This window comes from Neofelis nebulosa, chromosome 1, assembly GCF_028018385.1.
Source record: "Neofelis nebulosa isolate mNeoNeb1 chromosome 1, mNeoNeb1.pri, whole genome shotgun sequence".
NCBI classification, from domain to species: Eukaryota; Metazoa; Chordata; class Mammalia; order Carnivora; family Felidae; genus Neofelis; species Neofelis nebulosa.
In genome coordinates, this window is record NC_080782.1 from 28,887,261 (window position 1) to 28,913,750 (window position 26,490).

Here is a 26,490-nt window from a genome sequence, read left to right on the forward strand (position 1 = left end):
TAGGAAGGACATTCTGCCGCTGGCTGAGAAAACAAACAAACAAACAAACCAGGAGAGGTAATGTGAAGGAAATCACACTTGATGTGGCAAGACAGAGTAAGTAGGAATGTGCCAGATATAGGAGCCCAGAGGACATTTCCTAGCAGAGGAAACAATGCGCTCAAAGCCATGGAGCTGTGACAGAGCACTGGGGCATTTAAGGAGTTACAGCTACAATAGGTGATGTCTCCTTGTCAGCCTCAGTCGGGAACAGTAGGGCATTGATGGTTATTCCCAAAAGTCAGACACAGGGCACTTGTATAAAAAAATAATACATATATGCCTGGAACATTTTATTTTTAATTAAAAACATTTGACTGTATGTCCATTCACCACCCTTTTGTAACAAGACCAAACCTTCTCCTTTGGGTTGTGGGTTGCTGACCATAGTTTCACCTTATCTTTCTTTGGTAACACACTGCAAAACATCAACTACTTTGTCTAGTTTTGCTTTCTTTAAAATGGATAAGGACTTTCAAACACCTACAAAAAAATCTAAGTGTAGATGCTTAACTTTTTAAAGGTATCCCTCAGCCTAATCTTGCACCATCATGTTATCAAGCATATGGGTAGCAATATTCTTTTTTTTTTAATTTTTTTAATTTTTAATTTTTTTCAGTTAAAATTTTTTTTTAGTTTATTTTTTGAGAGAGATTGAGAGACAGAGAGAGAGAGAGAAAGAATCCTAAGCAGGCTCCGCACTGTCAGCACAGAGCCTGATGCAGGGCTCGAACACACGAACCCTAAGATCATGACCTGAGCTGAAATCAAGAGTTGGATGCTTAACCAACTGAACCACCCAGGTGCCCCTAGCAATATTCTTTCAACATGCCTTTGTCAAGTATTTTCAAACCATTGAAGATAGTTCTTATAGATCAGCATCAGACTTTCTTTGCATACTCATACTTTATCAGCTTCATAATGTGATTACAATAACAGGTTGAACTGGCCTAAATGAGTTTGGGACACACAGGACTGACTTGGGTGAGTTTGTGTCTCACTTGGTGGGTACAGAGAGCACTGGAGGATAGCCTGCTGGCAGCCAAGTCTCAACATGGGTGTCAGTGTATCTCACAGAGAGAATGAATGAAGAGTGTTGCTGGTTCATTCAGCAGGTGGTCCATTGGAAGCCATCCACAGGCACGAAGTCTACTGAGCAGTGGCTGAGATGGCATGCACAATTGGTGGGGACCAGTGGTTAAGCATTTGACATGCCAGGCTTAGAAGTTTTGATTTAGCCTTCAGGGGGTGGGGGTACTTGGAAGGATTTCAATCAGGGGTGTGGCATAATAAATTTCATGTGTGTATCAGGGTTTATGGAGAAATCCTAGAGTACTTTATGCTTACCCCTACTGTCACCACATTGATCTGCAATTACCTCATCTGACTCCCCTCTGGTCTTCTAAGCACTCTATGACTTATTGGGGTTTATGTCTGTTGTGAAACACAGCACCTAAGGTCTAGAAGGCACTTAACCATAAACATGGAATGAATGAATCAGCATGTTAGTGAATGATGTTATATTAGTGTGCTTCCTCACCATCATTCAGGATAGAATGATGCCAGGCTGGGATGCTCAGAGGCAGGCACTGCATCCCTGAGTGAGCGGCACATCTGGGCAGCCACGTGTAAGGAGTCAGTTGCCTTCCCCATCCACAGTTACCTCCCCAGCTGCACTATTAACCACTGTAACCACAGAAATGGGGAAACAATAGGGTGAAGGAATTTTCCAAAGCTTCATTTCTGTGATGAATATCTGCATTTAATCTTGTTTATTCATTTATTTAGTTTATTTTAGATGCACACTGAAGTCTAATCTAACTTCTACCTTTTATTTGCTTGTGGCATTCATGTGGGATTTGTGTATAGTTCACAAGGAGGCAGCTGTTCAGGCAAAGAAAGTATGATGAGTAAAACTTGGTGGGTGGGAGGAATACGTTAACACTCCAGAAGCTACTGGTGAAAACCAAATGTGAAGCAAATGACCCGGGAAGCCCCTGAGGTTTGAAAAATAAAATTTCAATGCTGAATTCTGCAGAAACACTTGAGTTGATCTGGTGGACTCCTCAACTGTAAATTATTAGGGTCACTCCCTTTCTACTCTGGGTAAAGGTTTCTCAACAAGGAGAAGAGAACTCGCAGAGGCTGAGGACTTTTTCTATGACAAATTAGTTGCTGCAAAGTATAAATTGGACTAGCTATTAAACAAAAAAGATAAATAATCAGAAAATGTTTTAATATTAAGTTAAAGACACTTTTATCCACTGAGAAGAGTGAAATATTGCTTTTATAGCCTAAGGAATAATTTAATTAGATAAAAATCCAATAAATGCCCTATCACAAGACTGATAAATATGCTGTGAAGTCCCTTTTTTTACATATTAATAAAATTTCATGAATTAAGATGTGACATTGGCAATGTAGATTTAAGTGATGCTTAGGATTTATTTTTTAATTAAAAAAACAACTTTAGTAAAATAAAATAGAATATAAGCCAGAGTCATGCTCAATGGTGAAATATTAAGTACTCCATTAAACTTAGAGATAAAACAGCAGAAATTCTACTGTCACCACATTTAACATTGTTCTAGAAATGCTATCAAATGCAATTAGACAAGGAGAAAAAGAAAGAAACATAAATATTAAACAGGATTTTAATGTTTTATGAAACTATTTATTATTGGCAGATGAAATCATTGCATATTGCAAAACCCAAAGAGACCAAGCACAAAAAAAAAAAAAATAACAAAAACAAAACAAAACACTAAAAGACACAAACACTTCATTAAGGTCTTTGATTATAATATTTACATATGTTGATATATTTCTTTAAATCTTCACTGAATATTTGTTACTAAACTAATACTTGCTTGTTCCTCAAAATTCAAGAAACACAGACATCTATAATATAGCAAGTAAAAGACCTCATTCCTCAACCCCACTACTCGGAAATAGTCATATTTCATAAATGATGTGTAGTCTTCTACATCTACATCATATACATATATATATATATATATATATATATATATATATATATATATATTTGCTATTATTCTAAATATCATGTGAAAAAATATATGTTTAAGAAGAGCCTGCACAATTCTGGAGAAGAAAAGAATAGAGAAGAGACTATATGGGTGGTTGTGACATTTTATTCATTTTTTAGAGGCAATATAAATTATTTTCGTTATACATTTACAAGTCACAAAATGATAATAATTATCAGCACAAAAATTTGCAAGGGTATTACTTGCCTAGAAACTGCAGATATCCCTGGTTAGATTTTCCTTTTAATTTTCTTTTTTCTTTTTTGTTTTGTTTTGTTTTGTTTTTTGACAATCAATGGAATAGATAGAAAACCTATGTGTCCAGATCCGTGTACTTAAAAAATTTTCATTTGCTTTTAATTAGTAGAGAAAGGTGCATTATTTAATAGAGATTAGAACAATACACTAGCTAATTTTAGATAAAGAGGAAAGAACTAACTGACTTCTTCTAGAATAAATCCAACGTAGATCAAAGATATAAATAATTTTTAGAATGAAAATATGCTAGAAGACATGGGCAAATAATTTTATATTCTTTGGATGTAAAAAGCATTTCTAAAAAAGACATAAAACCCAGAAACCATAAAAGAAAAGGAATGATACATTTGCATATGTAAAATATAGAATGTTGGTAATTTTTATATTGTATTAAAAAAATCCACAACAAAAAGAAAAGATAAAAATAAACTGGAAAAATATAGTAACAATGTGACAAACTGCTAATAGCCTTAATATCTAAAGAGTCTTACGAATCAATAAGCAAAAAACAATCTAAGAGGAATATGAACAAGCACATGAGCTGCAGGTTCAAAGAAGAAGTGAAATTTATTCTAAAAATATGAAAATATGCTGGATCTCCTTCAGAATAAAAAAATTCACATAACATAATGAGGTAAATTTTTTACCTATAAAATTGTGAAAATTAAAAATATTGCCAAACTTCAATGCGGGGAAAGGCATTTTCATATACTTTTGGTGTGAGTATAAATTAGTGCAAACTTTTAAGAGGGTGATTTGGAAATACATAGAAAAATGTAAATGGGTATATTCCAAAATTCCACTTTTTAAATGTTTATTTATTTTTGACACACACACAGAGAGAGAGAAAGAGAGAGAGAGACAGAGAGAGAGAGAAGAGAGAATCTCAAGCAGGCTCCACACTGTCAGCACAGAGCCCAACATAGGGCTTGAACTCACAAACCATGAGATCATGATCTGAGCTGAAATCAAGTGTTGGATGCTTAACCGACTGAACCACTCAGGCACTCCTCAAAATTCCACTTTTAAGAATTTTCTAAAGAAATAATCACAGAAAGGGCTCAAAAATTATGCACGAAAAATATCTATGCAGTACTTCTTCTAATGGAGAAAAATTGTAAATATTCTAAATAAAATATGGTATAGCTATATTATAGAATATTAACAAAATCACTAAAAGAAATATGGCACATTTTTAGATAACTGATAAAGAAAAACATCTATGCCATTTTGTCAATGTTTCTAGAAAGAGGAAATTCTGCAGAGGCTCCACCTCCCTCTTACTCCTTCCCCCTCTCATTCCCACAATGAGAAACTACCAGATTGATCTGTGTATCTGTTAGCTATTGCTATATGGGTGCTTAGTAACAATCCATGCCAAACTGAGTGGCTTCAAACAACATCATGTATTGTCACAAATTTTCCATTATGTGGGAGTTGAATGACCTAGGTTGGATTCTGCTGGGTGGTTCTACTAGTATTAGCTGGGAAGAGTTCAACATCAGCAACAGAACAGAAGTCAGCTGATTTAGGCTGGGTTCAGCTGGGAATACCACTGATCCGTGACTTTCCTATCTTTTTCTTGAGACAGAAAGGGAACTCAGGTTTATTCTTTTCATAGTAGAGGCACAAGAGAGCAAACAGAAACACAAAAACCTTTTGAGGCTTAAGCTCAGAATCAGCACACCTGTCACTTGCACCTCATCTTATTGGTCAAACAGGCCAAATGACCAAACCCAAGCTCAAGGAGTGAAAGAATACTTTCTTTTGTGTGGGAACTCTGAAACATAAGGTAAAGCATGCAGATAGGAAAGGGGTGAAGAGTTGAGTCACTAATGCACCTCCTTCAGTCAGATATGAAGACAGATATAAGGCCACATTTACAGGAGAACACAAATGGCATCCCTATCTGAAGAAGCTCCCCTGTCCCATCCATACAGCAGCAGACCCAAAGATACCTTCTCTCCAGTCCTTAATGAAATGGCTTTTGTCTATACGTGTACTGGGAATCTTTAGGGAAGGAAAAGTCGTTGGCCAATAAAAGGGTTTCAATATTTATAGATCCTTTAATCTAATAACAAAAAATATAGCCATTTCTCACATAAATTGTTAAGCAAGAGGAAAAAAACACACACTTCTCTCCTAAGCACAAATTGTAATTTCTTCCCTTCAGTATGACTGACCCAGCTAAAGTCATGTGCACATCCTTAGATCAGTGCCAGTCACTAATGAATGCCATGCACTGACTGGCTTGGAAATGGCTCACTCTCTGGACCTGGGGATGAGATGGGAACCTGGACAAAATAGGGGTGAGAGGAAGGAAATAAAGGATGTTAAAGAAGCAAACAAAAGTGTCTACTACAAAATATATTTTTTAAAAAGTATATATAGACAGAGAAAGAAAATTAGAGTTAGAATATGCTCAGAAAAACTCTGAGGCAAAACTTTGAAGGCAAAGCTCCAAAATGTTTTCAGTGGTTATTAATAAGGAGAAGAATGGAATGATAGATTACTATATAAAAGTAAGGGACTTTCCAATTACTACATTTGTCTTCTTTACCTTTTGGAAGGGAGTATATATGTTTTATTATCATAATAAAAATAATTAAAAGAATAAAATGTTTCTTAATATAATTCTTACTTGGAATTAAAACTTCCATTTCTTTCTTTAATGTTTAATTTTCTAGAATAACATTGATACTGATTTATTCAAGAAAAAAATGAGATTCTACTGTTCCAGAGTCATCATCTGATTTCTTCCTTGTGTTATGGGTGACACAACAGTGAACTTCAAGATTTCCCTATCCTCCTATCTTTTAAATAATTACTGAATTCCAGTACAGTTCATTGAGCACCTCTTGTGTGCAAATTGCAGAGATAGATACTATGGAACAAGATGAAATTGTAACCAGGGCCCAAGGGTGCAAAAGAGCACCTGGCTCCAGGAATCCCAAATAGACCAGGTTTGGCCACTCATCACTGACAAAATCCAAAGGCAGAGAGATGAACAGTGGTGAAACAAGAAAGGAATTTATTTCAGTGAGGCCAGGAAGACAGAGGTCTGATGTCCCCGAGGCTGTCTCCAAAGTAAAAAAAAAAATACTTCTAGGTTTAAAATATGGAACAAAAGTTGATGGGTACATGTAGGTGAGAAGTAAAGGTCAGGTCAATCACTGCTTTGGGGTCAGTGATGTGGGGTCTTGCTAGCATCAGGGCAGTTATTGCTTGAAGATGTGGTTTTGGTTCCCATTATGGGATGCTTTTCCTGGCAGGTCTTTTGCCCGAGTTCAGAGATAAGCTGGAAAAAAGGAACCTAATTAGGTAGAAAGTACACATTGAGGTCAAAATGGAGGTAGCTAAAGTCCTATTTCAATATGACACATCTCTACGATTCACATCTCTTCTTTATCCTATCTGCTTTACTATCCTGGTTGAAAAATCTCATAATTCTGCCAAAATGGTGTCCACATAAATTTGTGCTTTCCTTTATTTGTGCTTGGCAGCATCTTTTCCCTTCCAATGACCTCCATGACTACTGCCAAATCTCCACCTCCCCAAGTCCCCCATTGAATCTCAGTCCTCCTCATTCCCAGCAGATGTTTTTGCCTTTGCTTTGAGAAAACTGGGCCATGACTCTTTTTCTTCTCTTTCTATTTCCATCTACAAGTTCCCAAATTCCCATAAATCCTTAACAACTGTTCTCTCAGTCAAAGGAGAAGATGCCCCTCTTTCAGTAGAAGACCAAATCAACCATTAAGTCCTTTATTCCATCTTTCCCTCCTACTCCAGAACTTTGCCCCTTCAGTCATCTGATATCTCTTGTACCTTTGCTTTTTTCTTTTTTTTTTTAAATTTTTTTAAATTTTTTTTAACGTTTTTATTTATTTTTGAGACAGACAGAGCATGAACGGGGGAGGGTCAGAGAGAGAGGGAGATGCAGAATCTGAAACAGGCTCCAGGCTCTGAGCAGTCAGCACAGAGCCCGACGCGGGGCTCGAACTCACATACCGCGAGATCGTGACCTGAGCCGAAGTCAGACGCTTAACCGACTGAGCCACCCAGGCGCCCCTACCTTTGCTTTTTTCATTACATTCACTGGCTCTTCACCTTCAAGATTTTCCTATCCATCCAGACCAACACCCTGAACTTTAGAATCATGTCTAATAATTTGAACTTCCACAAGTAAATATATCATATGTCTTTTGTTCAAGGTTAAATCCCCAGCACCTAAGATATTACTCACTGATAATACTGAATATTTTCTCAGTAAATACTTGTTGGTTTAATGGATGAATATCCAACTTCCTGTTGGATTCCTCACTTAGATATCCACAGATCTCTCGAAAGTGAGCTCTTCATCTACCCCATTAGTAGCTCCTCAAAGTTGTCATTTCCCAAGTATGGTAGAGAAGCTGCCATAATTCAATGGACCTAAGAGACCTTGAAAAACAGTAGATGTCTCAAGGATAGCCTGTATGAGCTGAGATTATGTCCTGCCCCTCCCCTGCATGCCAGATCTAAGAACCATAGAAAAACCTTAAGTGGAAGTCCCAGGAAAGACTTAAGCTACATTTTCTGCCAGCCATCTTGAATGGAGGAATGCTCCAAGCCTGAAAGTCTATTAGAGAAAATAAAGTAAAATTTCTTATACATCTGACTGGCAGACTGTGATATAAAGACACATATATACTCAGTAAAAGAGGAATAGAATAATGAAAGAGGAAGTCAATCTTGTCGGAAGATTGTAGAAAGCTTTGTAAAGACTTTATCTTTTGAATTGGGCCTTGAGATTTGAGCCAGTTTAGCAAAGAATCACTCAGCTTGTTACGCTGCTTCAACCCCAACTGAGTGTACTGAAAATCAATTCTGGTACTAACCACTCAGAGTTAGGACAGGCCCCTCAAGTGATAGAGGACAGTCTCCAACAAGAATGCTCTTACTTCAGATGTTTACTTCTTACTTCAGGGCTGTTCGCACATCAGTATTAGTCAGAGTTCTCCAGAGAAACAGAACCAATAGTGTGTGTTAATGTAGGCTGGGGGAGGGGGGAGGGGGCGGTGGAGAGGAGACAAAGAGAGAGACAGAGAGGGAACTATATATAGATTTATTTTAAGAAAGTGGTTCACATGATTGTGAGGGCTGGAAAGTCCATAGAGCAAGCTGGCAAGCTGGCATCAGGTAAGAGTTGATGAAGTCTTAAGTCTGAATTCTGTGGGGCAGACTACAAATTCAGGCAGGATTTTTATATTACAGCCTTGAGTTTATAGCCACTTGGTTCAAAATGCAGGTTCCTATGACACCCTCAGTTTCAGTAAGTCACTAGCATGACTCCAGAACTCAGAAAAGCATTATGCTTACTGACAATTACAGTTTCATTATAAAGAATGCAAATCAGGAGGATAAAGAGACATGTAAGGCAAAGTCTGAGAGGAAATGCAGAGTGCTCTGTTCTTCTGAAATCATGGGATGTCACACTCCCAGCAAATCAATATGTTCACCAACCAGCAAGTGCCACTGAGACTCAGTATTAAGAGTTTTTATTGGAGTTCCTTATGTGGGCATGCTTGATTAAATCATTGTCTGTGAAACTGAACTCAGTCTCCAGAACCCCTCCCCTTTTCAGAGGTGGGCTGGCCCAAAGTTCTAACTCTTTCATCATATGGTACAGCTTTCTGGTGAGCAGTCCCCATCCTGAAACTGTCTAGGTGTTCACTCTGGGTCACCTTGTTAACATAACAAAGACATGCTCTCACTCAGGAAATTTTAGAAGCTCATGCTCCAAGAACCCAGGACAAACACCAGAGAAATTCTTTATGAGAGCACACTGTATAACCAAAGCATGGAAAACATGAAGGATGTGATGGGACAGATGTCTGTAAATATATAGGTCAGGACAAATCAGGGAGGCCTTAAATGCCATGCCAGGATATCTTAACTTTTAAATGGGCTTGGGGAGTTACTGAACATCTTTAAGAAATGAAGTGATATGGGTGAACCTGAGGCTTAGGAAAAATCATCTTGGTATCAATGTGAAGGGTGGAGGAAAAGGTAAAAGACTGCAGGCAAGGACTTATCTGGGGACCATTCTGAGTTTGAGGTAAGAGGAACTGAACATGTACAGTGGAGAAGGAGAGAAGGGACACCCTAAAATATAATCAGATGACTCTAAAAAGTGATGCAAAATAATAACACACACTTCTACATAGCTTACTTACCTGGCATCAGGTAAAGTTCTAAGTGCTTTCCATATATTAACTCATTTAATCCTCATCCTGTGGTGTAGTTACTATTATCTCCACTTAACAGGTGAGGAAACTGAGGTTTGAGAAGTCAAGTAATTTGCCCAAGATTATACAGCTCGTAATCCACACAGAGTCAGATTTTAAACCTTGCAGACTGGTTCTGGCATTTGAACTCTTAACCATCTTTATTCTGCCTCTTGGAAAGAGAGGGAACAAAGATCCTGGGATTTCTTGCTCATGTAGCTGAAGACGCAGACTGAGATAGAAGCATCCTTGGTGTAAGTAGAAGATGGTGGGGGGAGGTTAATGGAGGGCATGGAAAGGAGTAATGAATTTTATTTTGGATCTGATAGTTTCAAGTGAAAGTAAGGAACATGTGCAAACATCTACTACCTGCACTCCTGCAACCAAAAAAAGTAAGATCTCCCCTCCTACCATTTTTAGCAGCTGGTATTATATGTTAGGGCTAATATCTTAATGATATCCTGATTTTTAACTCTACTTGATTCTAAAACTGTTCCCTACAATTTCTATCTGTAATAACAGTCCACTTTAATTATCAATATATAACACTTGCAAACCCCAAAACCTTCCCATGATTTATTAAATCAAGATGATTATTCTGCTGAACTATCTACAGATAAGATCATTCTCTTACGATTTAATTTTCCCCTCCAATATGAAACAAGAAAATTGCCTCAGTGTTGTCTTAGCACGAATTTCAAGGTCAGGAATAGAGCCATAAAAGCCCAAGTGACAAGACTCGCTAAGGGGGATATCATTACCAGATACGGTTGTAGAAGTTGTTTTCTTGGTTGTTAACATGGTTAAAGATAGAAAGACCTCCATTCCATACTCCTTCAACCTGGAAAATATCTTATTCCACATGGGTTACTGAGACCACCAAGCATGCCTCCCTAAGAAAATGGAAGGCAATGGGGACTGCTGTTTTAAGTGGCAGAGACAGCTAGTAGTCCACTAAAATTTGTATTGACCTTATGTTAGATATATTTTCACCAGCAAGGAGATTCCCTGACCAGGACTACGCTTCCCAGCCTCCCCTGCATTTCTATGTAATCATGTGACTAGTTATCATCAAATGAAATGCCAGCGGAAGAGAGGGTGTCCCTTCCAGACCACAGCTTTTCAGAAAGTTGTTCAGTCTCCTCTATACACTCTTGTTCTTCAGGCACATGAATATCATTGACTACAAAACCCTGGAAAAACAGCCGAACTACAAGATGGAGGAATCTTGCAACCCAGAATCACTACACAGAGGAAAGCTGTTCATCGACCACAAACAGCTGGTACATAATACTGCTTCATGAATGAAAACTAAATACCCATTGCTTTAACTTTTATAAATTTTAGGGTTTGTTTTCCACATCAGACATTACCCTAACATGCCATAGTAGTTGAATGGCTTGGCATTCCAGTTTTAGCAACGATTGCTATGAGCTTGCTCAGTGTAGTCCCTCTTGAGCAACGACCTACTCTCGGTGGACTGACACATTCAGATCCTCGAAGCTGGAAGGCTGTGGGACTCAGCCCTGGGCTGTGAGAAATTCTCCAATTAGAATGTCACCACACAAGGTCTCTTGGAAGTGCTATTTCTCTCCTACACATGCCTGCGAGGCACATACATTTTCTTGATGCTTCCTTCATATTTTCAGAACTTCAAGACAAAGAAAGGATGGCTCAGCAGTCAAAAATCACAAATTATGATGGCCAACTAGAGATGGAAAAATAATAAACCATAAGTACTGGAAATATACAGGCTGGTGTCTCTATCCATTGTAACTTGAAGTGTTACCTGAAAACCAGAGGCATCAATATCACAGAGAAGCTTGTTAACAAGTTAAAGTTTGAACCCCAATCCAGCCTTCTGAAATAGCATTAGCATTTTAACAAGAGTCTCCGGTGATTTGGGTACTCATTAAAGTTCGAGAAGTGGGGCACCTGGGTAGTCAGTTGGTTGAGTGTCTGACTCTTGGTTTAGGCTTAGGTAGTGACCTCATGGTTTGTGAGTTTGAGCCCTATGTTGGTCTCTGTACTGACAGGGCAAAGCCTGCTTAGGATTCTTTCTCTTCCTCTCTCTCTCTCTCCCTCCCCCACTTGCACTCTCTCTTTCTCCCAAAATAAATAAGTATTTAAAAAAAAATTTTTTTTTAAGTTTGAGAAGCACAGCATCAGCCTTTCCTCTCCTCTCCCACTTCATTTCTTCATCTTTTCAAGGTGAAGAGCCTGTGGTTATATGAGTAATCAATTCTCAGCCACTTTTGTTTCCCGAGAAGCAGATATTAGAGGAAGAGAAATGGGTCCAGAAACCTGGTATCACCTAAATGTAGGTTCCAAAGATGAATTCCCAAAACTTTTTCAAAGTCCTCCTCATCAATTTACCTTAAAGCTCCAGAAAGTCTCCAAGGCTTCTTATAAGCCCATCGATTTCCCTGTGCGCTGCTTTTCATCCTAATAGGCCAACCCAGGAAGTGATCCCACTCCATGAAAACCCAGCCTTCAACTAAGAGGGCCAACTGAGCTCACCCTCCATTTGTCCCCAGAATCACTTATGTCCCCGTTCATTCATGTGTGGGAATTTGATGACTTTAAATCCCTGGATCAAAATATGAAAATAGGGGGGTAAAAAAGCCACTAAATTTCAGAATAAAATAAATTTTATTTGTATTCACCAAGAGACACATTAAAATAAGTAAGCTCAGGATATTTTACACAGTCAGATGTTCCTCCAATCCTTTTATCATCACCTCCTGCTAAAGACTCCAAAGACAACAAATAAGTGAAAGTTGGGGAACCACCTGCATGTACACCTATAAGAGAAACAACTATAACAAGAAATACATGATTTCACCTAAGAACCACTTTCCAGCCTCACTCCATGGCTTCCTTTCTTCCTTCTGTTCTTCCTTTCTTTCTGATTTAAATATATATCCTAGGCATTTAAGAATATGAATATGTTCCAGGCAATTAAGTAAGATGACTGAAGATCTATTGCTTTTCATAGGCTAGCTTTTTCAGAAACTTCAGTTTATATCTTATCAGAAATCTATAGCAGTGGACTTCTTTCAAAGTCATTCCACTCTCTGAGAGTCCATGATTTCCAAAAGAATTAATAGACAGTGTCATAATCTCCAGGATTTTGTCATCATTAAAATGAAATAGGCGTCGGTGTCGATAGAAGCACTAACACCAGCGTAATAGTTCAAAAATTCTTCTTTTGAAACCTGGTTGGGGGGGGGAGGGGGCGGATAAAGCAAGGGGAAAAGAAGGAAATGGTGTCAAAACATGTGAGTCTTAGTAGAGCATTTTACATTCTCCCTGAAATGTTTTCTATTGAGTCTGAATTGCCATTGGCAATCAAGAAACTTAGGTAATTGGGGATCAGGGTACTTGGTTTTCCTTTCCCCTCTAAGGTGGGGCATTTGCAAGATTTGCCAGCCCACTGGCCATCATTTTTTTTGCATTCAGATAAAAAATGTTTGGAACTGTGCTATCCAGTAGCCACTAGTCACATATGGCTTTTAAATTTAAATTAGTTAAAATTAAACATAATGAAAAATTGAATTCCTCAGTTGAACTAGCCACATTTAAACTGCTCAGTAGCCATATGTGGCTAGTGGCTGACATCTTGGAGAGCACAGATGTAGAATATTTCCATCATCACAGAAGTTTCTATGAGAAAGCACTACTTTAGAGCATTATTTGTATGATTGTACCTGCGATTATTATTAGTACATTAGGATAGAGAAATTTACAGCATAAATGCACAGATAAAAAGCTCTGTAGGGAAAGTTTAGGCTGATCACATAAGTAAGGATAGAACTAGAGAGTGGGGGCACTTTCCAGGATCCTTGGTCACCCAGGAATCCATGATGCCTGGTATTCAATAGCAGAGGGCAAGGAACTAGCCATATAAGAAGTGCTAGAAGGCCAATTTCTCAATTTGGTCAGGATACATGTTAGCATTTCATAGTTGGCCCTGTGCCTCCTATAATGGGAAACGAGAAAGTAAAAGAGCAGGAATCAGCCCCTAGGTTCCATTTCTCTCTCATCCCTCTTAACCACCCCCATTCCTCAATACCAACACATAGAGTAATTCTATTGCCCGCAGTCCTTAGGGGCACCACTCAGAGGCTGAGCATTGTGGGAACTTGCTTGGCCCACTAGATAGAAGTAGTCCAAGCCTGCAAGAAAATGAATGTTAACAGAAAATTTTCAAACTCTCATTCTTGGCTGTCAAAATAATGTGGGGTTTTTTTTTTGGGGGGGGGGGTGGATTACATTTTGTTCTTTTAAAAACATGAGCAAGTACAGTTTGAACAGGGCCTCATCATTTTCAAAGAATAAACTCCATAACCTGAAATTGAAATATCACACACATAACATTTTTAAATGATCCAAAAGCACCATCTAGGAAGTAAACTTTTAAAGAAGCATGATATGTAACATGTTAGCTAATTAAGAAGAAATAGATTTTAGAAAGACCTTAAAACAGAAATAAAAACTAGATGAACTCTTTTAGTACAAGGGTCGTTAATGTTTTCCAGCCTTAAACTGAAGAAATTCTATTAAATCAGAATCATGTTAATGGCAAGGCACGGTATGATAAAATAACAATGACAAAGTTGGTATTATATATTTAAACCATATCTAATTTTGTAACTCAAAAACTTCTCAATTTCTGGTTCCTTGAAGTAATATCCTAACTATTGCTTTTATGACAAATTCTTACTTTCAATGTATATGTTGCTTACTACTCTAAGCATGTATAACTTTTTAAACAAAATATTTTAAAATTTATAGCATAAATGTCATGGAAATTGTGCCTTATAAAACATTGTTTTTTCAGCTTCAATTTCTATTTAAAATACAATCAGGATAGGATTTACATATAGGAATGCCTCAATATCTAGAAAATAGTTTGTGTTACGTACAGTTGCATAAATAAAGCTTTGCCATCAAACAATTGGCCTAGGACGGTTTTGAGATATGTGGGAACTTTTTAGGACTAGCCTACTAATGGCATTCATATGCAAATAGATCTCTCCAAGTACCTATAAAACACACATGAACGTAGGTAGGCACAGCTCCTATAATCTTTATATACTGACCTGCTCATTCTCTTTAGTATAGATGAAATAAAAGTAAATTTTCATTCAAACCCTATCTAAATGAACTCAATTAGCAAAGCGTAAATTAATGGTGATTTATGGTATTTACTGTGCAGCTTCAAAGATAATCTTAAATAAATGAATGCTGAATGATATTGCTAAATGAGATTTGAGGCATGACTAAGTATGCAATCTGTGGAACAGAATTTAATTTCCAGTCCCCCTTGGAAACTAAAAGAATGATCTGGGTCTCATTAAGTCAGTGCCTGACGTTTGGTAATGCCCTGCATTTCTGTTGCACTTTATCCCATCAAGGTGGAAGTGCTTTGGGGCTCCCTATAACCGTGGCAAGAGCAAACTACTCTGCCATCTGTCATTTTCTCTCAATTATGGGTTCCTTTCCTGCTCTAAGCCTCTCTCCGAGCACTGATTGTCATCAGTTCCGCATGTGGCCTAAGTGTTTCTAGGAGACAAGCAACTCAAACCTTTCAAATTGAAGATCAAGATGTTCCCAGAATCAATACCAGTGTCTGAGCGCCAAATTTTAAGGTTGGTAAAAAAAAAAAAAAAAAGAAAGAAAGAAAAAGTAACTCAAGTCTTTCATGACAGGATTACAAGCTACATACTCAGGTCTGGCTTCAAATTTCAGGTGCTTGAGCTCTGAGTCACAGGGTCCATCTTAAATTTATTATGGGACCTAGAGCAGAATGAAACTGGAGATGAATGATAGTTACATGGGCAGCATAATGGGTATGACCCTGTGCATATCTTGGCTATCTGCCACTTGACCCCATGTTGGGAGTGAGAGTGGGAACAGGAAACCCACGGTGCTCACAGGAACTTTGGTGAAACAGAAATTGCATCACCCGTGTTCAATGGCTGTTAGGATTTGTGTAACACTCCAGAGAAACCATATATAAATTCCACTTATGAAGAGGAAGAAGAATCTAGAGCAAAAGAAAATAGACCATTACATTAGGAGATTTTTCTTTCCCTGATACAATATACCTTTCTGGTAGTTGCCAGGTCCATTGTCAAAACCTCAGCTAATGGTTGGTGGCTCATAGTTTCAGTGTCTTGCACTCCTAACGAGCACCTTCCACTCTATTCTGCTGAGGGAAGATACTGGCTTTGGCGAAGCAGGTGTGAAAATAAAACAAGAAGGTCATGCTATTCTCAGAGAGGAAGAGCTGCTTCACCACAACCTCTCACCACACCAACTGAGGTGGCAAAAGAACTCTTCTCACACAGCAGTGTTCTCAGAACCCCCATCAATCATTTGTTTATGTTTCTTCCAACAGATTTCACCCGTCATCTGTTTTACAAGACATAATTTTAAGGGATTCATTTAGTGAGCTTTTTTATGAGGAGAAAAGAACCGGCTATCTCCATCAAGGTTATATAGTTTCCACATCAGCGACCCGGAAGAGTAGGATCATGCTTAGAGACATTGGCTTTCAAAAGGATCAATTATATGAAGATAACATTATAAGACAATCTATCAGATCCTTGGACCCTTTGTTTTTCCTTGAATCATAAGCATTTCTGAAATGTAAAACTTTGCTGCTTCTTTCAACAAGCTCTTGATTTAAAAGAACAGCCTATAATTTCCAAGAAAGCCATTCTATGGACTGAACTGAGAAATTGGAACTGCCATGATTCTCTATGCCCCAGAGAGTTGTGCATAAATCCAAAAGGGTATAGCGCTCAGAGGTGTTAGTAGAATTTCATGAAAGGGGAGCAGAAGGGCACCCACACACCAGCCAAAAATGCATTTGGTTAATTTCATCTCTCCACTTGATTAAACATCAGCAGAACAAATTCCATCTGTTGGGTGCCTAAAGAGGCTTGAATCATTACCTGCTTGTACTCTTGTGGCTCAGTGAGGCAATCCACACTGGCCAAGAGAAGTGAAAGGCAGACACAATGGTCTGCTTCCAAGAACAGAAGAGTATTTTCCTGACATTGTCTTGATAGATTGTCTACATTCAACAAATTTACTACATGCTCTGCAACACACTGCCATATAAAGGGCTGCAACTGTCTTGGCTTCAGTGCCTATGTTTCCTCTCCGATATCTTAGCTCTGGGCTATTAGTTTGGTTTGAAAGCCAGTGGTTTTATTTACATTCATTCTAGCTCCTTCCTCTATCCCCACAGCCTAGAATAGAACAGGGCACATAGCAGTGACTCAATACGTATTTACCAGTGGGATGTATTCAATCTAACACTGTGATGGGACAAAGCCAATCTACAGCCTACTTGGCGGGGGGGGGGGGGGGGGGGGGGGGCAGCTCTGCCTTAGAAAGCTGCTACTAGGGTATGAAGTGTTACTCCATGCTGCCACCAAACCACCAACAGCCATACATCAGCCTCCAGGGTGCCATTTGGGTCTGGGAAGAAAAATTCTATCAAGGTTTGAATGTCTATGAATGTCAGAAAATTAGCCGTGCAGAATGACAGGAGGAATTCTGCCCTAGACTACGACACCAACGTTTCTTGAATTACTCACCTGTGCTTCTGAAGGGAACTCAGGCAGGATGTGAGCCAGCCCTTGAAGAGAGGCTGAGTTAGGGTCACCCCTCCCTTCCTCCTTAGGGTTGCCTTTAGGGGGAGCTAGAACCCAGATACAGTACTGATATTGGCGGCTTATTCTGAACAATCACGATTCTCAGAATATTCACATACACTGTTTCTGTTTCAGGAGAAGCTACTAAATTCACCCTCTTATCTTTGGCTTGTATGTTTACTTGCTCTCTGGGGTTCAGACCCAACAGGTAAGGTGCTCCTACGGGTTATTTTGGAGATTTTTTTATCGTGTTTTATCTTCTGACCTCGGTACTTACTTTTTAATTTGCAAATGGAGGAAAATTTAAATTGTGAAAGTCAAATAAACAAAAACTACATCCAGAAAAGTATTAGCAAATGATTTTTCTTAAATGACTCTTCTCTGTTCCTCCCACTGCTACCAGAAGGAATAGAGTTAAATAATGAGTTAAATTTATAATACAGTTAAATTTATAATAATCGAGTTAAATTTCTGACTAGGCCAGAAATCACAGAGAAGGCTCAAAATAGGAGTGGAGTGATCCTTGATGATCAACTTGCTAGATCTTGTTTACAGGGGTGGAGGGATGAGGGGGGTAGGGGAGAGGCTCTTGGGGGAATCCTCACTTTTGGACCCACAACCTGACCTGCTAGAAGAGAGATAACTGAATGTGACCAAACAGACTGTGAGGCACGTGTTATCTAAAATCTGAGAGCATGGCCTGTGCCCCATTTAGACAGGAAGTAAAAATATGACTGGGGGAGACGAAGCTGATAGCTATGGCCTAGCCCTTGTTCAGAATCACATGCTAACTCTATGTCCCCAGTTAAGCAGAGGTATGAGTCATTCCTAGAATCAAAGACACAGATCTATCTAGAGCAGTAGGCTTGAAACTGCCCATGGCCAGGAAACCAGGAACCTCTCCTTAGCCACAACTGGCAAAGTACAGGTTACAGAAAACATGGATATTTTTCTTATACAGCCCATCACAATTTCTACTGGATTTCTGCCTCATTTCTACATATTTCTTCATAATACTTGGCATCTTTCAGCCTTCCAGTCTTTATATAAGCCTAGATAATAAATCCAGTGGAAAACCAAACTTGTGTAATTAATTTCTGAAAAACTAGCTTCCCAAAATTTGGGGGTGCTCCCATCCTCAAGAAAAAGGTCACTTTTCCAGTCTGTCATCAGAGTCTGTGGGAGTTTAGCTTCTTGACAACAAGCAAACTGCCATGATTCTCATCTGGAAACACCTGCTGTAAACACAAATTTTAAATCAAAGTGTATCTTGATCTAGACTTCCAAGTCTGTGAGATAAAAGCAAACAAGTGAATTAGTACAAAATATGGCAAGTGTGCTTGACCCTAATTCTAGAGCCACTTAAATACATGGGATCTTAACTATTATCCCAATGCATGCCCCCAAGCCAGGGGATGAGTACAGCCAGGGACAGAGGAGACAAAAAAGGATGGCCCTGATAACGAGGCAGGTGGTTATTACCTCCAGCATCACAGCCAAAGGGCTGATCACTGTGTTTTTATCTCTGACCCCAGACACAGAACACATAGAAGGAGAGTGATAGTTTCAACATCTATTTCCTAACAGCTGAAGCTGCCTTTGCTTCGAAGTCTTTCATGGGGAGATTCTTGCACATTGACGATATAAAGCCAAAGCTTAGGGCTGGAAGGAGAATACTTTGGGCCATAAAGTGTCAAGATGGAACACACTCTTTGGAGTAGGCCTGTGACCCTTGTCTATGTCATACCCCACCCTCTTGTGATGGTGGGAATGTCAACATCATTGGCCCATGGCAGGGAGAGGGGAGATGAACATTCCACCGGACAAAGGTTTGATGATACAATCTGCTCACTCACTAAACAAGAGGTCCCCCATAAAATCTGAGAGCACAGCCCAGCCTCAAATTTTAACCACAGGGATGGTCCTAGCTCTACTGCTCAAGGAAATGGCCTCCCATCTCACAGAAGATTTAGATGACCCAAAAATGTCATTCTAATCTATTCACCACACCAAGGCTTCCCTAAACCACGGGCAGAGAAACTCAAGATTCAGGTATAAAAATTGAGGCTAATGTGTGTTCTCTTCTGGTACCCAATTTGTAACTGAAGCTCTTAAAGTCAGGGGGGTGCCTGGGTGGCTCAGTCAGTTATACATCTGACTCTTGGTTTCAGCTCAGGTCATGATCTCACAGTTCATGAGTTTGAGCCCCTCATCTGTCTCCTCTGCGATGATAGCATGGAGTCTGCTTGGGATTGTCTCTCTCTCCCTGTCTCTCTCTGCCCCTCCCCCATTCATGTGTGCTTGTGAGCTCTCTCTCTCTCTCCCTCTCTCTGTCTCTCTCTTGCCAAATAAATAAATAAACTTAAAGAAAATTTACAGTCAGTCATAAAAACAGATGAATTCTCACACCTAGAAATAGACCATCTAAAAGGATGTGGAGAAAGACTGTGGGTGTGTGAGTGGGAATTATAATTAAAATACTCAAACTTTTATTAATGGCCAAGGAAGGCACCTAATGTTTATTAGACACATGTATGTATCCTAGAGCCTGGCTCTAAGAGCTTTCCAAATCTTATTTTAATTAATTCCTATATTAGAGCTAAGGAAACAGTTTCAGAGAAGTTAAGTCACAGATAACTACATAGTGTCATGCCTGCCCTAGAAAATGCAGTGTGTGTTGACAGGGAAGAATCACTGAGATGGACATGAAATCAAATGTGACCCTGGTTTGGGGCTGATGTTTAATCATTTGGAGCCATGTGGCTGCACCCAATGCCCTGGTCCCCAGATCCTACATTTAGAGCTTCCAGGCAGTTCTCATCATGATGATGAAATACACATCAGTGTCAATGGATGCGCTCACCCCTGCATAGTAGTTCATAAACTCCTCGGGGGTCACCTGCAGTGGAAAAGTCAGAAACAAAAACATAACTTTGTTTCCCACCACTTCAATGGAAGCATATTTCTAGTACCTGTAAATGGGAGGGGAACTTTGGTCAAGGAAGCTTTTTAATGACACAGATCAAGAATAGATCTCAGACAAGAGCAGAGTCAAGCTGAGGATGGCCTTGATGGGTGGCAGAGGGGAAGATGAATAGAAAATCTTGAAAATTTCCACACCAACCTAAATGGAAAGTGAAACATAGGTTCTCGCCTCTCTGTAAGAGCAGGAACCCATCTGTTCGGATCAGTGAGACTGAAATTCAGAGCAAGAAACAAGTTTCTTTAGCTGTAGTTAGTACAGGCTTTCTGTGACACATCAGAAACAACATGGCATGCCCTGGGGTCGAGGCAAGTAATGTGTTACCTTTTAGAAAGTGGAATTCTGTCCTGTGGATAAAGAAATAGATTTATAGTTAAATCCTCCTTAACTTCATGCTTTTTTAAGATAGAAATTACTCATTCAAGGCACAAAGTGAGTGAAAAAAGATGCCCCTCCTCCATGCCCCCTCACACTAGCCTGGGTTCTCTCCATCCTGTTCTTAGAACTGTCTCTTTGGTATAGCAACCAATGTGTTTTCCCAGGCTAGATTTTATATCACTTTACTGCTAGAAAGAAGAAACAGGTATCAATCTTATTTTTTAATAGCTGTCGGTGATATGTACACTGCAATTTAACCATAGTAGCTGACAGGATTAGTTGACTCAGAGAAGGAATTGTCTTCCTGTTGGAAGGATCTCTGTGAGCAATCAGTGTAACCCAAAGTACAGCCCTGCTTCCATGGGAGGACACAGACACAACAACAATGGCTGGGAAATTTGTTGTTCTCTAGTTAGCCCTCAATTAAAAATTTTTTTAACGTTTATTTATTTTTGAGAGAGAGAGAGCGTGCGGCGAGCACAAGAGGGGGAGGGGCAGAGAGAGAGGGAGACACAGAATGCAAAGCAGGCTCCAGGCTCTGAGTTGTCAGCACAGAGCGTCATGCGGGGCTCAAACTCACAAGCCTTGAGATCATGACCTGAGCCAAAGTCGGCCCCTTAACCAACTGAGCCACTGAGGCACCCCTAGTCAGCCCTCAATTTTAAATGTCATGAAAGATTAAAAACATCAAAAAGTGAAATCCATAAATAATTCAAAACCCCCCTTCCAGAGTGCCTACTTATGTCTTCTAATAATCATATGAGCTGATCAACCCACTTGCCTTTTTTACTTTAATCATAAGTGAACAGAGAAAAAAAAAAGTCAGGGGACAAAATTTCTCTCCCTGTACTTACCCCTCACCCCACCACCCACAAAATAGTAAAAAGCAGAAGGAAGAAAGTCGTTGGACTGAACTAATAGTTGAGCTGGGCTTTTCGATGGTCTAGAAGTAGAAATAAATATGTGCATAGCTTTTGTTAAAATTAGAATACCATTAGTGTTCTCCTTTCTTCAATTTCTTTACTTATGTCCTCCTTTGCATTTCCCAGTTATCCAGCATTAAACCTTCCAGAAGTCAGATTATATAAAACCAGACATCAGAGCTAATATATTTGATCATTTCAGAAAAGGCCATCAGTTATTCTTAGTGAAGTGTTTGCTTGTTTCCTGAGACTCAATTTATACTCAGAATAGCCTGAATGACAAATCCTATAATTTCCCCAAGTTTTCCCTCATTGTAGTAAATTAATTTTCAGTCATAATAACTACTCCTACTTAATTATTTTGTTTGACATTAGTAAAAAGGGAGAGAATGGACACCTCTGCTCTTGGATCAGCCTCTTGACGATGCTACCGTGAATTGATAAAATATTCGTTATATAATGGAGAAGGTCCTGAATGGGAGCATTGGAAATATTTGAGTCATGGTACAGACCACAGTACCTTTTTCTCTGTTTCAGACTGATTAGAAAAATCATAAAATAAGTTTAGGTTATTTATATACACTCAGTAATGTATTTGAAATATTTTTAATTATTAAAAAATTTCTATATGAGAGAAGACTGTAAGACCCATATTTACTCAAAGGCAAATCTACTTCTGACATCTAAAAAATATATTTGTAATTGTAAAATAACATATATAAATGAAAACTTCCAAACCTAGATATTAAAAAAAGGAAGAAGTGAAGCACCCCAGTGACACAGTGGGTTAAGAGTCTAACTCTTGATTTTGACTCAGGTCATGATCTCACAGTTCGTGAGTTTGAGCCCTGTGTTGGGCTCTGCACTGCCAGTGCTTGGAATTCTCTGTCTTCTTCTCTCTCTGCCCCTCCCCTGCTCACACGCTCTCTCTTTCTCTCTCTGTCAAAGTAAATAAACATTTTAAAAAATTAAAAAATAAAAATAAAAAAGTAAGAAATGAAAATCTCACCCAACTGGGGTGGGTTTTAGGGATAGAATTAGAGTGAGGAAGGTTCACTTCATACATGATTTGGTTGCTTTCATACCTCTATCCATATGGCTTCTGGTGCACAGAGGGCTCTGAGGATGGGGTGTGAGGATTATTAACACAGGATCCATTACATCAAAATCCATGACTGCTACAAACTCAGGAGTTTTTATGACTACCTGAGAACTTAGCCCAAACTATTACAAGTTCACAAATATCAGCATCATAATGAGTATGCTAAATTTATTGGCTTACTCTAAATTCTGTCTTATTTGGATATCCGCTACATTTTTTAGCCATATATGAGTGCACTGGCTTCAAGCATAGCTAGCTATGCTTCACCATAAGAAATCTTAATGTATAAAACAACTCAATTTGGAAAAGCTCACTTAAGGACTAATTCTTCTCTTTATAAAAGAATTTATCGTGGAGTTTGTTTACATCAATAGTTCTTTGTGTGTTTAAAATATGATTCAATGAACAAAAGTTTGAATTCCACATCACTTTCCAAAAATATTTTCATTATGTATTTTAAGACCTTTAGTACTATATCCAGTAGATAAGTAGTCAATAAATGATCCAGCTCCATAATTATGCCAAATGAGGTTCATGTGCATATTATATGTAGTAAGTAAAAAGTACTTCTGAATCTTTTAGAGACAATGATCTCAAATATGAATGTGAATAAGAGCCATCTGGGGTACTTACTAAAACTGTAAATCCTTGATCCCCACCCAAAAATAATCAGATTCTGTAGTTCTGCAGTACAGTCAGCAATGTACATTATTAATACGTAGCCTGGATGATGATCATGCACAGTCAGCTGGATATTAACACAGTGTCTGTGATAGTCAGGTGATAGCAAATGCTGTAACTACTAAAAACCCCAATGACCTTTATGAGTATTTGAGAACTTAAGATGGCTTGTTAAAATAAATGTCAAAAGGGACAGAAGTGGGAACTTTAAATCAGCTGAATCATAACAACTGGCTACTTTGACTTGGGGTAGAGAAAAGAGCAGCTGAGGTTTCCCCTGGCAACGAGGAGAAGGAACCACCTGCAGAGAGGAGGCAAGTACACCCTGGGATCTCATGTAGAGGCCGGCTAATTTGGGGAAATGGCAGTTGACTATTTTTCCACTGCCATTTCAGAGATCAAAGACCAGCAATGTTGGAAGAAAACATATGGTTTGTTTCTGTTACTTCTGTCCCTAAGCATTGGGCTCCCCTGAGAATCTAGCCCCCCGCCCCCCCCCCCCTTTTTTTAATCCACCTCTCTAATCCTTCAACTAAAATGAAGGGTATTTCTCTGTCCCCAACAGGAAAATATCAGTAGGAAGGAAAGAAAGTTTGCCTTACTACTCCCCTAACCCCTTGCTAATTAGACTCACTATGAAGTTTTATGGAAAAAGTTGGGAGAAACTCCCTTAAGAAGGGGAAGCCTTGCTTCCTATTCCTATCATTAATATCTTTTCTTCCTGCCCAGTGCCCCACTACTCCTTCCTGTGTGACACAGGGGTTCCGAGTAACCCTCCCCAGGCGTCTGCTGGTGCTGACTGTGGACCAAGTAGAACACTCCCTTCCCCATCATCAGGGCCTTTAGGACACCTAAGACCAGAACTGGTTCTGAGTTCAAAAGCCCACTTAAGCCTGTTGATAAAAGACAGATGACATTGTCATCTCAGCCTGGGGAGACAACATCACAGTTGCAGAGATGTAATTCCTTACCCTACCAAGCTATGTGTTCATAACTTGAAGATACCATTAATGGAGATCAGGTGTTTTTAAGTTCACTATAGTTTAGAAATGCAAGTTAATCTCAAGCCTACTCAAGACAAAATTGAAGTAAATTCTGTTATCTGGCATTCCCTTTGCTGAAAGCTTCCCTTAAATGGCATTTCCACACAGCAAAGTGTGATAACAAATGATACTGTAAGGATGAGTGTGAAAAGCACTTCAATATCTTGAAATACCTTGTGAATCATGTTCCAAAAAATTAAACCATGGTTTCATTTTGAAGTTAAATAGGCTTTACCCTAGTCGAGTTCATTGGAATATGGCTGGCTAAGTATGGTAAACATAAGTAACCGTGCAATGGAGTGTTAAATCAAAATATTGTGTTCTTCAGATGATGGGTATTTAGCTATATGTGGACCTCTCACCAATATATATATCACATATATATCATATATCACACACACATATATCATCACTTTAGTTGCCGACTTTCTAAATAGTCTCTAAGGAGATATTTTACTCCTATTTATAATGAATATGCTATAAGTACTTTTTAAGGCTTTGGACCTATTTCCTAATTTCAATGACAAATTCAACAGAAGAAACTTCACTTAGGTTAAGTTCTTTTACTTACCAATCCATCTTTGTCATAGGGTGAATCAAAGTTATCCAGAAACTTCCTGAATACTTGTTCTTCGGACCATTCTCCATTTTGGTACTTAGGATGGTGTTTCGCATTATACACTTCACGAAGATCTTCAATCGTTATAACTCCATCTCCGGTCTTGTCTAACTTCCTAAAAGCTTGCATAATTACCTCTTTCCTGGCTCTAGACATTGGAGGCTAGATAAATAGAAAAAAAAACACACAAACACAGACAACACAAGCAAATGAGCTTTTTTTTGTAAGATATATGATGAAATATCTGATTCCTCTCAGTGGTATGAAATTGTGTCCTGTTAAATGACATGTATTATGGTTACTCCAAAAAGTCCCTAAACCTGTTATCAATCTCCTTCCCATCTCCTCCACAGCACAGTAACAACTTCTGAAAACAAAACCTCAAAATAACCAACCCAAACCACGTGAAAGCCAAACTCAGAAGATACACTGATTCATGAGGCCACTTACTCTTAATGTGAGAAGAAATTCATTGAAGTCTATTGTTCCATTTCCATCTTTATCAAACCTCCGGAAGAGCTCTTCTGCCTCTTCCTTTTCCATGACCACAGCATAATCATTTAGTCCTTTCAAAAATTCTTTGAAATCAAGGGTCCGGTTGTTATTGTCATCCATAATTCGAAACACTCTGAAGAAAATGCACACACACATGCACACAGGAAAGAAAAGAACATAGAATAAGATGTAAGCACAAAGATTTAAAAATAAACCACTCTCAACATTATTCAAAGTAAAATACAGAAGCCCTAGATTCTTGTCTGTACCCTCCTTCCAAAATTGGAGAGCCTCTTCCCAGAATCTCATAAAAGGAAAACCTCAAAAGAAAATGTACTATGTGATTCTAATTCTATGACATTCTGCAAAAGGCAAAACTATACATACAATAAAAAGAAAAAGGAAGGAAGGAAGAGAATAGGTGGAGCAACAGGGAATTTTTGGGACAGTGAAACTATTCTCTATGATGGTGGATACATGATATACTTGCTAAAGCCCAAACTATAATGGTGGATACATGATATACTTGCTAAAGTCCATAGAACTGTAGACTACAAAGAATAAAATTTAATGTATACAAACTTTAAAATAACTAGGAGGTCAGGGGATCCCAGGAAGGAATGCACAGTGACAAGAGAACTCAACTGTATTACAAAAGTTTGAAACAACCTCACTGAAAGGGGGTGGGGGGGAGCCGTGGAGTATGAAGGTGCTGACTTAAGTAGCTGTGGAGATGGGAGTCTGTAGGACTAAAGGCAAAAGGAACTGCACATAAGCACTGGACTCTAGTTGATAATAATATTTCCCATGGAGATTTGAGTTAACAATTCTGACATTGCTATAAGGTATACTGGAATTGAACAATTAAGTAAATAGATGGCAGATGGTGGGAGCCAGATTTATCACTGTTGAAATGGGAATTTATAGATAAGCGAGGGGAGGAGGCTAAATGGTCGGATGCATGTGGTAATGGGCTAGAG

The 26,490-nt window shown here is 38.8% G+C and overlaps 1 protein-coding gene across 4 annotated transcripts in view; it reads right to left on the bottom strand.

Annotated features, from left to right (window-relative positions):
• Positions 1 to 6,071: 6,071 nt before the first annotated feature.
• CAPSL (calcyphosine like) overlaps positions 6,072 to 26,490 on the bottom strand; it is a 44,886-nt gene continuing 24,467 nt past the window's right edge. Inside the window, exons 3-6 of one of the 4 annotated variants that reach the window (XM_058717304.1) lie at positions 25,466 to 25,643; positions 24,968 to 25,177; positions 20,150 to 20,185; positions 6,072 to 6,645 (exon numbers count right to left, since the gene is read on the bottom strand). In XM_058717304.1, coding sequence (XP_058573287.1) covers positions 6,532 to 6,645; positions 20,150 to 20,185; positions 24,968 to 25,177; positions 25,466 to 25,643 — 538 coding nt within the window. In that variant the 3' untranslated portion in view covers positions 6,072 to 6,531. The other 3 variants (XM_058717319.1, XM_058717328.1, XM_058717312.1) reach the window with 3 other exon arrangements.